General features: G+C 34.1%; 1 protein-coding gene across 3 annotated transcripts in view; it reads left to right on the top strand.

Moving 5' to 3' along the window:
• FASTKD1 (FAST kinase domains 1) overlaps positions 1-13753 on the top strand; it is a 47299-nt gene that overhangs the window by 13501 nt on the left and 20045 nt on the right. For 2 of the 3 annotated variants that reach the window (XM_047722085.1, XM_047722086.1), the window contains exons 4-7: positions 3673-3798; positions 5765-6163; positions 8332-8442; positions 9537-9668. In XM_047722085.1, coding sequence (XP_047578041.1) covers positions 3673-3798; positions 5765-6163; positions 8332-8442; positions 9537-9668 — 768 coding nt within the window. The remainder of the gene's footprint in view (positions 1-3672; positions 3799-5764; positions 6164-8331; positions 8443-9536; positions 9669-13753) is intronic. The other variant, XM_047722087.1, reaches the window with a different exon arrangement.

The following is a 13753-nucleotide window of genomic DNA, read 5'->3' as shown; positions in this document are numbered from 1 at the left end:
CACCTTTATTCAACATACTACTGGAAGTCCTAGCTACAGCAGTTAGCCAACATAAAGAAATAAAAAGCATCCAAATTTAAAGGAAGAAGTAAAACTCTCAAAATTCGCAGATGACATGATACTAAATATAGGAAAACCTTAAAGACTCCATCAATAACGTAAAAAAAAGGAAAGACATTCATGTTCATGGATTGGAAGAACAAATATTGGTAAAAATGTCTGTACTAGCCAGAGCAGTCTACAGATTTAATGCAATTCCTATCAGATATCAACAGCATTTTTCACAGAACCAGAACACACAATCCTAAAATTTGTATGGAACTACAGAAGACCTCTAATAGCCAAAGCAATCTTGAAAAAGAAAAACAAAACTGAAGGTATCACAATTTCAGATTTCAAGTTATATGACAAAGCAGTAGTAAAACAATATGGTACTGGCATAAAACTAGACAGATCAACGGAATATAACAGAAAACCCAGAAATAAGCCCACAATTACATGGTCAATTAATATTTGACAAAGGAGGAATCAATATCAAATGGGCAAAAGACAGTCTGTCCAACAAATGGTGTTTTGAAAGCTGGACATCCATATATAAAAGGATGAAATTATACCACCTTTTTTTTCATTATATACCAAAATTAACTCAAAATGGATTAAAGACCTAAATGTGAAACCTTGAAACCATATAAATCCTTGAAGAGAGCATAGCCAGTAGTTTCTCAGACATTGATCATACCAACATTTTTCTAGATACATCTCCTGAGTCAGGGAAAATAAAAGCAAAAATAAACTATTGGGACTATATCAAAATAAAAAGCTTTTGCATAGTAAAGGAAATAATCGCCAAAACTAAAAGGCAGCTTACTGAGTGGGAGAAGATATTTGCAAAGGACATATCCAATAAGGATTAGTATCCAAAATATATAAAGAACTGATACACACCAAACTGAACACACCAAAAACAAATAACCTAATTAAAAATGGGCAAAGACACCAAACTGAACACACCAAAAACAAATAACCTAATTAAAAATGGGCAAAGGCATGAACAGACCTTTCTTCAAAGAAGACATCCAGATGGCTAACAGACACATGAAAAGATGCTCAACATCACTCATCATTGTGGAAATGCAAATCAAAACTACAATGAGATAATTCCTCACACCTGTCAGAATGGCTAAAATCAACAACACAAGAAACAGGTGTTGTCGAGGATTTGGAGAATGAAGAGCCCTCTTGCACTGTTGGTGGGAATGTAAACTGGTGCAGTAACTGTGGAAAACAGTATGGAGGTTCCCCAAAAAGTTAAAAATAGAGCTACCCTATAATCCAGTATTGGCACTACTGGGTATTTATCCCAAAAATGTAAGAACACCAATTCAAAGGGATACATATACTCCAATGTTTATAGCCCCTTTATTTACAATAGTCAAACTATGGAAGCTGCACAATAGATGAGTGGCTGAAGAAGATATAGTACATTTATACGATAGAATATTATACAGTTTTTAAAAAGAATGAAATCTTACCATTTACAACAACACGGTGAAGCTAAGGAGTATAATGCTAAGTGAAATAAGAGAAAGACTAGTAACATATAATCTCACTCATATGTGGAATTTAAGAAACAAAACAAATGAGCAAAGGGAAAAGAAAGAGAGGAGAGACAAATCAAGAAACAGACTGTTAGGTATGGAGAACAAACAGATGGTTACCACAAGGGAAGTGAGTGTGTGTGGGGTGGGGGGTAGGGGTGGCCAAAGTAGGAAATGGGGATTAAAAAGTGAAAAAACAAAACCAACAAAACATAGAACAGCTCTCCTAAACCAAGTAGAAACCTAGGGCAGAAAGGAAAGGATTGACTATGGTGCAGAAGAAACAACAGGATTTTACCTGTAGACAGACAGGAGCAGGCTCAACACTGGTTGTTATAACCCCATCTTAAGACCTTTCAACATATTGCTTCTTAAAGTATAAACTATGACACATTCTTAAAACTGTAGTTATATATGGGTGAGTTCTTTAGGCCTTTGTTGATATGTACTGGATTAAATTAAATAGGATCAAACAGTTCTCTGGCTTGAGAAATTCTACATTTACTGAATTGTGATTTTAATAAGTCTCATGACCTAAATCCATTTGTCTTCTCTTCACCATTTTTGCATTCTCTTTATCTGTAACTAACTTTTTTTGAGAGTAAGGAGAAATATCTTATTTCTTTTTTGAGCAGTAAGGAGAGATACCTTATTTCTTTTGTGAGCAGTCCAAACTGGATTTTTGGGTTAAATTTGGTCATTGTTGCCAATAGCTCAGATTTTTAAAATTTTTTCTTTAAAGCAGCATTGTTATGTGTATTATGCTGCATGAACAAATCAGTTGTAAAATAGATGCTTTTTTTTTGTTTTTCTGTTAAACAGTTCAATTTCAAATTACAGTTGTACTTCCCAGTCAACCAGGCATTTCTTTTTAATTTTTCATTTCAAAATAGCTTAGAAGATTTTATTCTATATGATGTTTTTTATTTTTAGTGATACTTTCATTTTTTCATATTGATAATATTTAAAAATTTTTAAAACTCTAATTGTATTTCCTATGTAGAATTTTTAGTAGTATCATAAAATAACATTAACTCATGGTTTTTTTGGTCTCTGTGGCCTATTATGTTAATTTTTTGTTACTACATTAGCTATTAACCAATGATTTTGTTAAAATGTTTATAAATATTATATAAACATAATTTGTAATGATTCAAATAGGACACATTATGGGTTAACACTATATGATGGACTCTAGCAAGGGTAATTAGCATGTATTTGAATTAGCATGTATTTGTTTTAAAGATTCCTCCATGATTTGAATGATTCAGTTTGTTCTTTTTTATTGTTGTGTGGCATTTAAAGAATAAGTACAATTTATCCAGTGTATTTTTGATAGATATTTAGATTGTTTCGAGTTTTTTGCTATTAACATATTGTGTTGCTGTGGACTTCTTTATGCCTGTTTTAGTAAATTCTGAGTCCTTTTTTCTTTTTTTTTAATCTGTAACAATTCTTTCTTTTCTTTTTTCTTTTTTTTTTTTTTATAGATTTTATTCATTTATTTGACAGACAGAGATCACAGGTAGGCAGAGAGACAGGCAGAGAGAGAGGGGGAAGCAGGCTCCCAGCCGAGCAGAGAGCCCGATGCGGGGCTCGATTCCAGGACCTGAGATCACGACCTGAGCCGAAGGCAGAGGCTTAACCCACTGAGCCACCCAGGCGCCCCATCCTTTCTTTTCTTTTGTCTTGCCATTTTCTTATTGAAGAAATGGGATCATTTTTCCTATAGAAAAATTCACAGTCTTGTTATAGTAGTGGTTGTTTTGTTAATGTAGAATCTTATGTTGAAATTGATCTGTCACCTCAAAAAATGAATAGATTAAGGATTCAAATAGTTTGAAGTGATTTTTCCCTTTAAAAAATCTTCCAATAGTATCTGACTTTTTAATTGTTAGCATGGGTTACTTTTATAATAGTAAAAAAAAAATCAACATTTAAAAAATATTCCTTTTGTGTTAGTAATGTATTAGTAATATATTAATAATTCTGATGGCTTTTTATTTTATAATTGTATATTGTGTTTTAAGTGAAAGTAAATAGTAATGATATCCTTTGTTATTTCCTTTAATAGGTTTGATATTAATGTGCTGTCAAAATTTTCCTCTTGCCTAGCAAGTCAACATTTGTATTTCAGTCCACTAATGGGAAAAATAGCCGATATTGTACATAAGAACCTGGAAACCATAGAGGACTTAAGGTAAATGTACTTAAGGTAAATATATGATAGACCTGGGCTTTGGATACATATACACTTAGATTTACCACTTACTTCCTATGTGACTTCAATCTCTTGAAACTTTAGTATCCTTATCTATAAAATAGTACTACTTTGGAATCTTCTTTGCAATGTTCCTGTGGGAATTAGAGATAAAGTATTAAAACAGAACATGATATTGTTGAAATCTGTGAAATATTTGAGATTTTACTTTACTGTAAAAGCTGAAAAGTTTGCAGCTCCCAGTGACCTCATTACCTTATTACCTTCCTAAAGACCCTGTCTCCAAATATAGTCACATTGAGGGCTAGGACTTTAATATATGGAGTTTTGTGAGGGGACAGTTTAGTCTGTAGCGTACATCAGTGTTCATAGCAGCTTTAGTTGCAATAGTCAAAAGGTGGAAATAACCTAAATGTTCATTGATAGATGAATGAATGGATAATCAAATGTGATATATAGCTACAATGGGATATTATCCAGCCTTAAAAAGGAAGGAAATTCTGATGCATGCTACAAAATGGGTGACATTATGCTAAGCCAAACACAAAAGGACAAATATTGTATGACTCCACTTAAATGAGCTCCCAGAATAGTCACATTCATAAAAGCAGAAAGTAGAATGGTTATTGCTAGGGGCTAGCAGGGGTGAAGAACTGAGAGTTACTGTTTAAATGGGTAAGGAGTTTTAGTTTGAGAAGATGAGAAAGTTTGGCGGGTGGATAGTAGTAATGATTGTAGAACAATGTGAATATACTTAATACCACTGAACTGTATACTTAAAATGCTTAAAATGGTAAGTTTTATGTTATATATATATTTTTACAAACATAGAGCAATGTAGCTTGTAAAAGCAGAGAAAATAAAAATCATTGTAAATTTTTTAACTTTAAAAAATTCTTGTAGACCCCTTTGAGAATCTAATAAAATCTTTGGATATTTCCCTACTCTAAACTGCAATTACAAATATACATAAAATTAAAAAAATCATTTCAGAGGCTTTATGGTTAAATGAAATAGCAATATTAAGTTACCAGTTAATGTTGCTTAATATTAACATGAAACATTTGAGTCGAGAAGTCAAAGTATTGTACAACTGGGTTTTAAAAATATATTTGTTTTATTGGAAAGGTTGAAGAAATTTGGAAACTAAAATAAATGCAAACAGTCCCCTTATCGTAAGGGTTGAGATAGTTTACATTTTTTCTGTAGTTGTTTTATAATTATCATCCTTGAGCATTTGTTCTATACCTTTTCCATTTTGCATTTCTTATCCATTATGGGTACATTCTTGTATTTGTGGTTTTCCGATTTTTGTATTATGTAAGATCTGTGTTTTGAAAGCAGGGACCTCACCTTTGTAATTTTGATGTCTCCCTCAATGCCTGGAAGAGTGATTTTTGTTCTCTAAAAGTATTTTTAGTGAAGAAATATTAAATGCTATGTTATATTCTTAGTACTTACTTAACTTGGTACTTACTGTCATATATTACTATTTGCCTAGCATAAGACATTAAAAAATATGAAATCATTTATTAGTGAGAAATATTTTGCCAAGATTTTTATTAGTAAGTTACAGATACAAAGAGAAAGGAATAACAAACAAAGTGAAGTCTATTGCCAAAAATAAAAATTGAGATTTTTAATGTTGCATTCATGGGCTATTGGTCCAAAGTGATTTCTGAGTGAATTTCACTAAAATATTTTCCTTCAAGGCAGTTATCTATAGAATGAGATATTATGCACACTTAACAAAAGATATTATTGCAATTTTAAAAAATCTACATTTGATTACTAGGAGGCCCCATAAGAATATTTAAAGGCAAAATTCTGTGGTATAAAACCCATAATATTTTAATGAGTTCTTTTCCATATCGAATCATTTAGTCTTAGAATTGTTCTTTATTCTTAAATAAGGTGAAAATCTTTGCATCTTTTTCCTTTTTAGGTCCTTGTCTGTATTGATGGTCAGCATATCTTCTTTAATATCACAGCGTTTTCAGGAACAATTAGTGAACAAAACAGAACATCTTTTTGATACCATAGATTCTTCTCAGGTCAACGTTGCAAGAAGAATAGTAATATTTCTCCGAAATATTAGATATAGTTATTACCCACTATTAGAAAGGTGTAATGAAGTGTTTTTAAGCAATATGAACGACCTTGATTTGGATTCCATCAGTAAAATACTTAGTCTTTATCACTCTCTACAGTTTCATAGTTTTGAATTTATTAAAATGGCTAAAAAGAGGCTAACAGAAATGAGTCCTCTATTTGATCACCCTGATGGCTTTGTAAAACTGTTTGTAGCACTGGGACCCATTGCAGGACCTGAAGAAAAGAAACAGTAAGTTTAGCTAAAATTGCTTTACTTTTCTTGTTGTAATTGAATGGAACCTTGCACGCTTAGACCTTGAAGTTCTGGAAGGCACACATATTACCCCATGCAGCTCTGGAAGGGAGAATAATCTCTTATGTCTGCTCTTTGACCCCTTCTGATTGTTTTAGTTTACATCTCAAACTCAATTTATTGTTAAATTCTGAGAAAGGACCAATAACTCCATGGTGGTGGCCAACATAAGAAAAGATAAGGGAGATGGATATTCTGTGTAGGGAATGCCATTTAAGTGTTCTTATTCTCCCTTCCTGGGCCAGATGACTGACACTACACATAGATATAAGACTTTTCCACCTCTAGTATGGGGTGTAGAATATTCATAATTATAATAGTCCTAACAATGGACCATTCTGTTCTTTGTTGTCTTCATATTCGTCATCAAAGGCATTGATTGCTTAAGCACCTTGGTAAATGTTCTCTTATCGGGTTGGAGTGAATTTCATCTTTTCCCTATCTTTTAAAAATTCCCAGTTTTACCAGATATTGATGTAGGTAGAATTGTTTGGGATATAAAGATGGGCCAACATTAAATTAATGTATGATTCCTAAGTATGAGCAAAGAGATAAGTATGATTGGTAGATTCAGTTAAGCAGGGGTTCCAAACGTTGTATAATAGAGGTTATCTGCATCATTACTCTCTTACCAAAGATTCATGGAGAGTTTTATTTTTAAGGGTCCTAAATTATATAAAGATATTTAAGGATACATTTTAAGAGATTGTATCAAGATGGGAACAAGATGACTACTTAAAGAGGTTTCATTGAATTTATTTATTTATTTATTTATTGCCACCAAGTACTGTTGGAATCTCATATGCTAAAGCAGTACAAAAGTTGAGTTTAACTGGCTCCCTGCCTTCAAAGAATTTATATTCCAACCAGGAGGATAGAAATGTATATATAATTAAAATGTGTAAATACCATGATATTGCAATACCGTTACAAATAGGTACTCAAATTAGTGATAGAAATAGTAGATAGGAAAATGAGAGAAAAATGTGGACATAAATGACTGGGAAAAGCTTTGAGTAGGAGCTGGGTTTGAAATGTTTGATAAGGTCATTGAAAAGGATGGTGTAGAGCTGTCCAGTATGAACAGAGAATTAATTTATCCTATTACCTTCAGATTTCATATTTTGGGCTTGCTTTCTAAATTATTCTATAGGGGCACCTGGGTGGCAGTTGTTTAAGTGTCTGTCTTCGACTCACATTGTGATCCTGGGGTCCTGGGGTGGAGCCCCACCTGCACTGGGCTTCCTGCTCAGTGGGATCCTGCTTCTCCTTCTCCCTCTGCTGCTCCCCATGGTTGTGTGCTCTCTTCCGTCTCAAATAAATAAAATATTAAAAAAGAAATTGTTCTAAAAGATACAATTAAATATAGGTACTTGTATTAGTGTACGCACTACTTTGGGTGGTTTAAAAATGGATTGTCTTTTTAAATTTTCATTTTATAGTGTCACAGCAAGTATTTAGTATATGAAATTTCTGTTAATATGCAGGTATATTGACTTTCTGATTAGATCTTACTCAATTTAAGATAATTGGGATATTGTTAGAATGTTAGTTTTTAGTACTTCACCTCTGTAGTACTGAATAATTTCACTGAATTATATTTTATAATCATTATGACCTTATTTGAGTATCAAGTTAAAAACCTTTTGTCTGTTTTTTTTAAGAGACAGTTTAGGATTAGAGCATACTGAAGCCTTAATTCCTTTGATAAAAATGATGTATTTTTCTTTATTCAATCATTTATATTATCCCCTCTTATGTGGAGAGAAAATTGATACTGCATATTGAATTCAGTTTTTGTTTGTACTTCTTTTCTATTCATTACCTAATACCTTATTTTTTTTTTAAAGATTTTATTTATTAGAGATAGAATGAGCAAGGGGAGTAGCAGAGGCGGAGGGAAAGGGAGATGAAGGCTCTCTGCTGAGCAGGGAGCCCCACATGAGGCTTTATCCCAAGACCCTGGGATTATGACCTGAGCCGAAGGCAGCCACTTAACCTACTGAGCCACCCAGGCACCCTACGTAAGAACTTATTTTAAAAAAGAACTTTTTATAAGCTAGTCATCAGTTTTTCAACATAAAAGTATTTTTCTTTACTTCTAGACTTAAATCAACCCTATTATCGATGTCAGAAGAGCTAACCAGCCAGCAAGTCCTAGCAGTGATGGGAGCAATGGAAGAGATGGAAAGCCGAAATTCACATCTGATTAAAAAGTAGTCTTTTCTGAAATTCATGGTGTTACCTTTGCTTGTCATCCATAAGTAACTATTTTTCTTGGGGATGCATTATGTTTTTTTCTATAATCTAGCTGTTGGTTTTGAAGAAATAAGGAATTAACACTTAGAGCATTGTTTATTATCTATATAGTTCATTTTTAAAAATAAAGGTTTTTAAATTGTTCGTAACATTTTTCATCTCATTTGCTGCTGCTGTTATTTTCAAGCAGAGCATCATAATCTAGGGAAGTGGAGAGCATCTATGTGAACTTGAATTGCTTCACACCACAGTTTCCTTGAAATCATACTGCCATATATTGTCTTTTTTAAAAAGAAATTTAAGAAGAAAAATACATAGTTAAGATTATATATACTTAATGTTTTATTATCTATTATATGATCCTTTTTAAGGTATTCATTCTGCCCATTTCTTCCAGCATACTCCCTCTTAGCATTTCTCATTGCTTTTAATCCATTCCATTAGAGAGCAAGCGAATTAAGGAAGAAAATCAGTTTTGATAATTGTTAATAACTCTTTTTTTTTTTTTTTAAAGATTTTATTTATTTATTTGACAGAGAGAAATCACAAGTAAGCAGAGAGGCAGGCAGAGAGAGAGGAGGAAGCAGGCTCCCTGCTGAGCCGAAAGCCTGATGTGGGGCTCGAACCCAGGATCTGGGATCATGACCTGAGCCGAAGGCAGCGGCTTAACCCACTGAGCCACCCAGGCGCCCCATAATTGTTAATAACTCTTGGTAAAGATTTCTTTGCATGGAAAATGTGGAATCTGATGGCTGTTCTGAATTTTTTTTTTTAATTTAGAAAGTGAAACTTCATACTTTTCTCCCCTCTTGCTATTAATAATTAAATATTATTTCATTCACACTTTATTGGTAGCTCTTGTATCATTCTATTTTAATTGTTTGCATTTCTTTCACCATTTTGAGACTTATCTTCAAGAGCAGAAAACCTTATTTCATTCATTGCTGTTTCTCTGGCACAGAGCATGTCTGGCATGAAAGAACCCTTCAGTAAATATTTAAGACCTAAATGAATGAATTGATTGTAATATATGTTTTCTCATTCTTTATAGAATTGCTTCCGTCTTGTATAAACATTTGGATAACTATAAACCAGTAGAGTTATTGAAGATAACTCAAGCATTGATTTTTCTACATTTTCAAAGTAAAGAGCTTTTTGTGAAACTCAGAGAATTACTGCGTAGGTAAGGTTAAAATCAAAGTGTTTATTTTATAATCTAAACTCAATATTTGTTCTGTTTAATTATGTGGAGAGTTGTTGGAACTTTTGGAGGCAGAATTAAGTGGCATGTTACTTAAAATGTAACACACTTCTCTTTCCCCATGCGTGTTCTGCCAGTTGAAGCCCGTAGGGCAATGAGTTTCCCGATGATGAATAACATTAAAAAAACCAAGGCATTTTCCTTTCCTGCAGGAATACAGTAACTATGAAGACTGGAGCTGCCCAACAAGTCAAAACTCCATTTGGGAACATTCATATTTAGGGGCTTTCAGTCTGCTTACTTGCCTGTTTTAAGGCATGTTAATTGTTTTAAAGCATATTAAATCTTTTGATTTGTAATTTTAAAAATAAGATATTTAAGAGCAATGTTACTGAAAAAGTATTTTTATGTTTATAATTTAACTTTTTCTGTTTCTCCATGACTATAACATTCATATTTTAACAGGGACGTTACTCAGTTTTCCAAGGATGTTTATGGAAATGGACTCAAATAGAGTTTTCCTTGAAAAATATAATGACTTTAATGAAACTAAAATTAGATTAATTAATTAATTAGATTAATCTTTTTCTTCTCTGTTTTTCTATACTAGTTTGATTTCTTATTTTGATTCCTGAAAGACAAGGGATGGGACCCTATGCCATAATCAAAAGATTGACATAGAGTTGAAAATGATTTTTATTATAATAAAATGATATGCCATTAAGGTTAAGAGGGATTTGAATTGAAGAATAAGAGATGGCACTTTATGAGGTGAAAATTTAGCTTATTAGATAAGTTAGTAAAAAGTTCACCCTTCTCAAAAAAAAAAAAAAAAAAAGTTCACCCTTCTCTTGAAGAAATAACTTTCTTCTTACCAAGGTGATTATATGCAGGATTACTGTTTCTTCACCCTTTTCATATTTAGCATAGACTTTCACATAGCCTCTGAATGAAGAATTTTATGTTCTATATTAAGTATCAAACTGGCCCAGGGACATGGTTTCTTTGGTCTACACAATGTTATTTAAAAATTTGAAATTACACAGTACTGTTTGCCTATAGGTATGCTAACAGAAAAATAAAAGCAGAAGTGGGTGTGTCAAAGGAAATTCTAATTTACCCGTGATGTTTTATTTCCTTTGTAAAATGACTTAAAGCAATATGATAATGTTAAAATCTAGAAATTCTGAGTTAGTGAGGGCCCTTATATGTCTCTGGGGTTTAAAATATCAAAAAGTTAGTTGGGGGATGTTGTATGGAAATCATATGTACTCGCTTTCTCCTATTTCAGTGCAGGCAGTATCAAGTAGACTTTAGGGGGAACACAATCTAATTAAACTATTCACATAACTATTCCTATAAATAGCTCCTGAAACCATTCAGAGAACATGGAATTCATTTACTAGAATAATGTGGCCTTTTTTTAAAAACCGTATTGAAATGTAATCTACATACAGTACACCTTTCTCCTCCTCAATACTCTGCTTCTCTCATCCTCCAGGTTAGCTACTACGCCTAGTTCCAACTGTGTGGATTATTAGTTTGTGTGTCTGGTGTGTCTCGCTTTTTTTGCTCAATAATTATCTTTATGAGATTTACCCATGTTTTTGCTATGTTGTTTTCTTTGTAAGGATATAAGAACAATATTTTACATAAATCCATTTTACTATTGATGAATATTTTATTTATTTTCAGTTTTTGGCTATTATGAATATCCTCATACATATCTTTTAGTAAATATATGTAAGCATTTCTGTAGATATTTACCAGGGAGTATAATTGTGGGTTCATAGGTTATATATATGTTCATCCTCAGTAGATCTGGTAAATGGTTTTCTAGAGTGGCTGTGCCAGTTTATATTCCCACCAGCGGAATGTGAGCTGAGCATTCCTGTTGCTACACATCCCTGCCAACACTTGCCATATTTTTATCTTCTATTTTTAGTCATGCTGGTGGGTATGTGGTGGTATTATAAATAAACACGCATGCACATGTAAGTTTTGGAATTTGAGGAAGTGTTTCCAGGAAAAACATCAAGTGGAGGTTTGAGAGATTGTATCTGTTGGGGGTGTATTTTTAGACAGATACCACAAGGTTGGTACATATTGAGAGTTCTACCCTTTAGGTCAATTCTGCAAACAGATAAAGCTTCTGGGTCCTTTTTTTAAAAATATATCTATATAAAAGGGTGTATCTATTTTTCATGGTTATAAGGATAAAATATTCATTTAGTACTAATTGGGTACCTACTTTCTGCCAGTCAGTGGGCCAAATACTATATAAAAATCATTTTGTAGCACTTATGCATGGAGCCTGGGCCTTCCACCACTGCCACCTTTGCAGGTGTGTCTTCACAGCCCTGCACTGTCTCCCCCAGCAGACACTGGGCAGCTGCAGTCATCAATAATTTGAACAAAGAAAGTCATAAGCTACATTTTAATGTACTCTAAAGATGCTCAAGAGACCCATGGTTTGCAAGAGAGCATCAGATTAAATTTGTCCATTTTCTTCAGAGTTTGAGATGCTTACCATTTTGGTTCCTCTTTATGAACTCGTTTGAATAACTCATTGCAGCAGTCATAATACTTCAAAGATCTTCTCTGAAATTCACAAACATCTGTTTTTGGATCTCTGACATATCATTTGCCCTGTGTGTCATGCCTTCTGCTAAGCTTGCCAACCTTTGCAGCAAGATGTCTATATTGTGTGGTGGTGATTTCCAAGCTCTTTACATGTCAGAACTAAAACTGTGATTGGCAAATCTGAACAGCACCCTATACCGAGGAATGAGCAAACCCCAACTTGGAAGGCACTGCTGTGACTGCCTGGCTGTCCTGACCCATCCACCTGTGGCTGCAGCTGTTATCTTGTCCCCTACTCATGGGATGGAGCAGCTCCAAGTCTAAACATCTTATGCTGAACATTCTATGCTGGCCGTCCTCGCCTGGGTTTTGCCTGAAGATCAGGGCGCTCAGCTGCCACAGGGTCATGGATGTGTCATGTGTGGCGGTAATGGCATGACCTCTGAGCAAGCAAAACGGCCCTTGTGTGCCAGGTGCACCTTGACTGGATCGTGGTTGATATATTCAGCTATACATCCCCTCAACCACCTCTCACCAAAATGACTAGGAGGAGGAACACCCAACAGAGGGAAAATTCAGAGACTCTGACCTCTGCCACAGAACTACTGGATATGAACATAAAACAACATGTTGGAAATGGAAGTCAGGGTAACAATCATCCAGGCAATGGCTAGGTTGGAGAAGACCATTAGTGGCAACACAGAATCTGTAAGGGTGAAAGTGAGAGCTAATCTGGCAGAATTTAAAAATGATGTCAATGAGATCTAATCTAATCTAAATACTCTAACAGCCAGGATAAGTGAGGCAGAAGATCAAATTAGTGATCTAGAAGACAAACTGATAGAAAAGAAGGATCAGGAGAAGGCCTGGGACAAACAGCTTAAAAGCCATGAAAACAGAATTAGGGAAATAAATGACACCATGAAATGTTCCAATGTCAGAATTATTGGGATCCCTGAGGGAGTGGAGAGAGAAGACTAGAAGATATAATTGAACAAATACTGGATGAAAATTTCCCTAATCTGGGGACTGGAACAAGTGTTTGTGTCCTAGAGGCAGAGAGGATACTCCCCCCAAGATCAATGAGTGTAGAAAGACCTCCAGGCACATAATTGTGAAATTCATGAGTCATAAATTTGGAGAGGATGTCTTAAGGGCAGCTAAGGGGAAGAGATTCCTTTCATACAGAGGAAGGACCATCAGAATAACATCAGACCTATCCACAGAAACCTGGGAAGCCAGAAAGGGCTGGTAAGTCGTATTGAGGGCACTAAATGAGAAGAACATGCAGCTGAGAATACTTGATCCAGCAAGTCTGACATTCAGAATGGATGCAGAGATAAAGAGCTTCCAAGACCAGCAAGGTTTAAAAAATTATGTGACCACCAAGCCCGCACTACAAGAAATATTAAGGGGGGGGGGTGTTCTATAAAAGAAGAAAGAACCCAAGAGTGACATAGAACAGAAATTTGCAGAGACAATCT

This window comes from Lutra lutra, chromosome 3 (genome assembly GCF_902655055.1).
Source record: "Lutra lutra chromosome 3, mLutLut1.2, whole genome shotgun sequence".
Taxonomy (NCBI): Eukaryota; Metazoa; Chordata; class Mammalia; order Carnivora; family Mustelidae; genus Lutra; species Lutra lutra.
The sequence above is the reverse complement of the archived record's forward strand: the minus strand, read 5'-3'. Positions and strand labels throughout refer to the sequence as shown.